At 41.1% G+C, this 1,236-nt stretch overlaps 1 protein-coding gene across 1 annotated transcript; it reads right to left on the bottom strand.

The window, feature by feature from the left end:
• Positions 1 to 373: 373 nt before the first annotated feature.
• Positions 374 to 980, bottom strand: LOC131439461 (uncharacterized). Its single transcript, XM_058610501.1, has 2 exons — positions 890 to 980; positions 374 to 833 (listed from the first exon to the last, which is right to left on the bottom strand). The coding sequence occupies exons 1-2, from the start codon at positions 905 to 907 to the stop codon at positions 438 to 440; spliced, it is 414 nt and encodes a 137-aa protein (XP_058466484.1). The 5' UTR covers positions 908 to 980; the 3' UTR covers positions 374 to 437.
• Between the last annotated feature and the right edge of the window lie 256 nt (positions 981 to 1,236).

Here is a 1,236-nt window from a genome sequence, read left to right as displayed (position 1 = left end):
GGAAAACAGTGTCAAAACTTATCGCCAAGAAGTCTGTACCGAATTTGATGAGAAACGTTCGCAAGAAGGTGCGCCAGCTAGTCTACAATGGCTAACTAGCAAATGTTTAGAATAATATTCTGTTGTTGTAGTCTAACATTATCAGTATATCGATTAAAATTTGAATATCTAACACTTGTGAATTATTTACAGCGAAATCAAAGTGCGTCCATACTTTCTGGGACAGTCTTTAATTCTGCGAAATCTTCTAAGTATGTATAAAGTCAGAATAAAAAGATAGAAAATCACGACTCTGCTTGGGAAACATCTATTTTATTGAAATCCCATCACAATTCGAAGATTCGTTCTTCCAACATTAAATTAGTTAGCTTCGTTTATTAATTATACTAATTTCTCGCACACATATGAACACAATCTACACAACAGTCTTTGTTCCGTCAGTACTGACCAAAATCTCGCCCTATCGCTCCATAATATCGCAGTTCCTGGGGTGAGTGGCCATTCCCGATTAGAGCAATCAGGTTCTCGCCGCGGTAGCCAAACTGACGCTTGTAGGCTGCCCGTAACTGAAGTCCTCGCTTGGGATCGACCGGGATATTGTAGATATTCTTTTGAATAGGATGACCCACATGTACGGTGCGGAAGTACCGATAGATGGCCTTAAGTCGCTGGGCCAGTGACGGTTCTGGATAGATTGGTTGCACACCATGAGGCGTTAATCGTCCTGGGTATTTGAAGTACTGGAAATTTTTTAGATCCAGGCTGTAGAAATTTGGCGGGTTGATGAAATTTCCTTGCGTTACCGTTGCCAATAACACAATTGGAACGAAGATCTAAAATATACCTTTCTCACTATTATGGATCATATTTCAATTTCATTAACACTCACTTTCATCACTAATCTCATCTTCAGGGTGCAATTCTCAACGGTCTAAATAGTTTAACAATTCACTTTCCCTGCACGCACCAGTATTCATCACCGATGACTCTAATCAAATGAAATTTCTCGGCGGTTCCGATTGCAACGTACAGGCGGATTTAGTAATTGCGCCAAATTTGACCGAGCATGCATAAAACTGACGAAAACAAGTTGCTATACTGGAATACTCATTAGTTTGCGTACTGCCCCCAATCGCCTCCCACCTTATTAATATTCCGCACCAATAATCGGTCCTCCCACGCAAGTTCTTACGCTTGACTCGTGATCACTGTCGTCCAGGTAACGGACGCTCGATT

This window comes from Malaya genurostris, chromosome 3 (genome assembly GCF_030247185.1).
Source record: "Malaya genurostris strain Urasoe2022 chromosome 3, Malgen_1.1, whole genome shotgun sequence".
Classification (NCBI taxonomy): domain Eukaryota; kingdom Metazoa; phylum Arthropoda; class Insecta; order Diptera; family Culicidae; genus Malaya; species Malaya genurostris.
The sequence above is the reverse complement of the archived record's forward strand: the minus strand, read 5'-3'. Positions and strand labels throughout refer to the sequence as shown.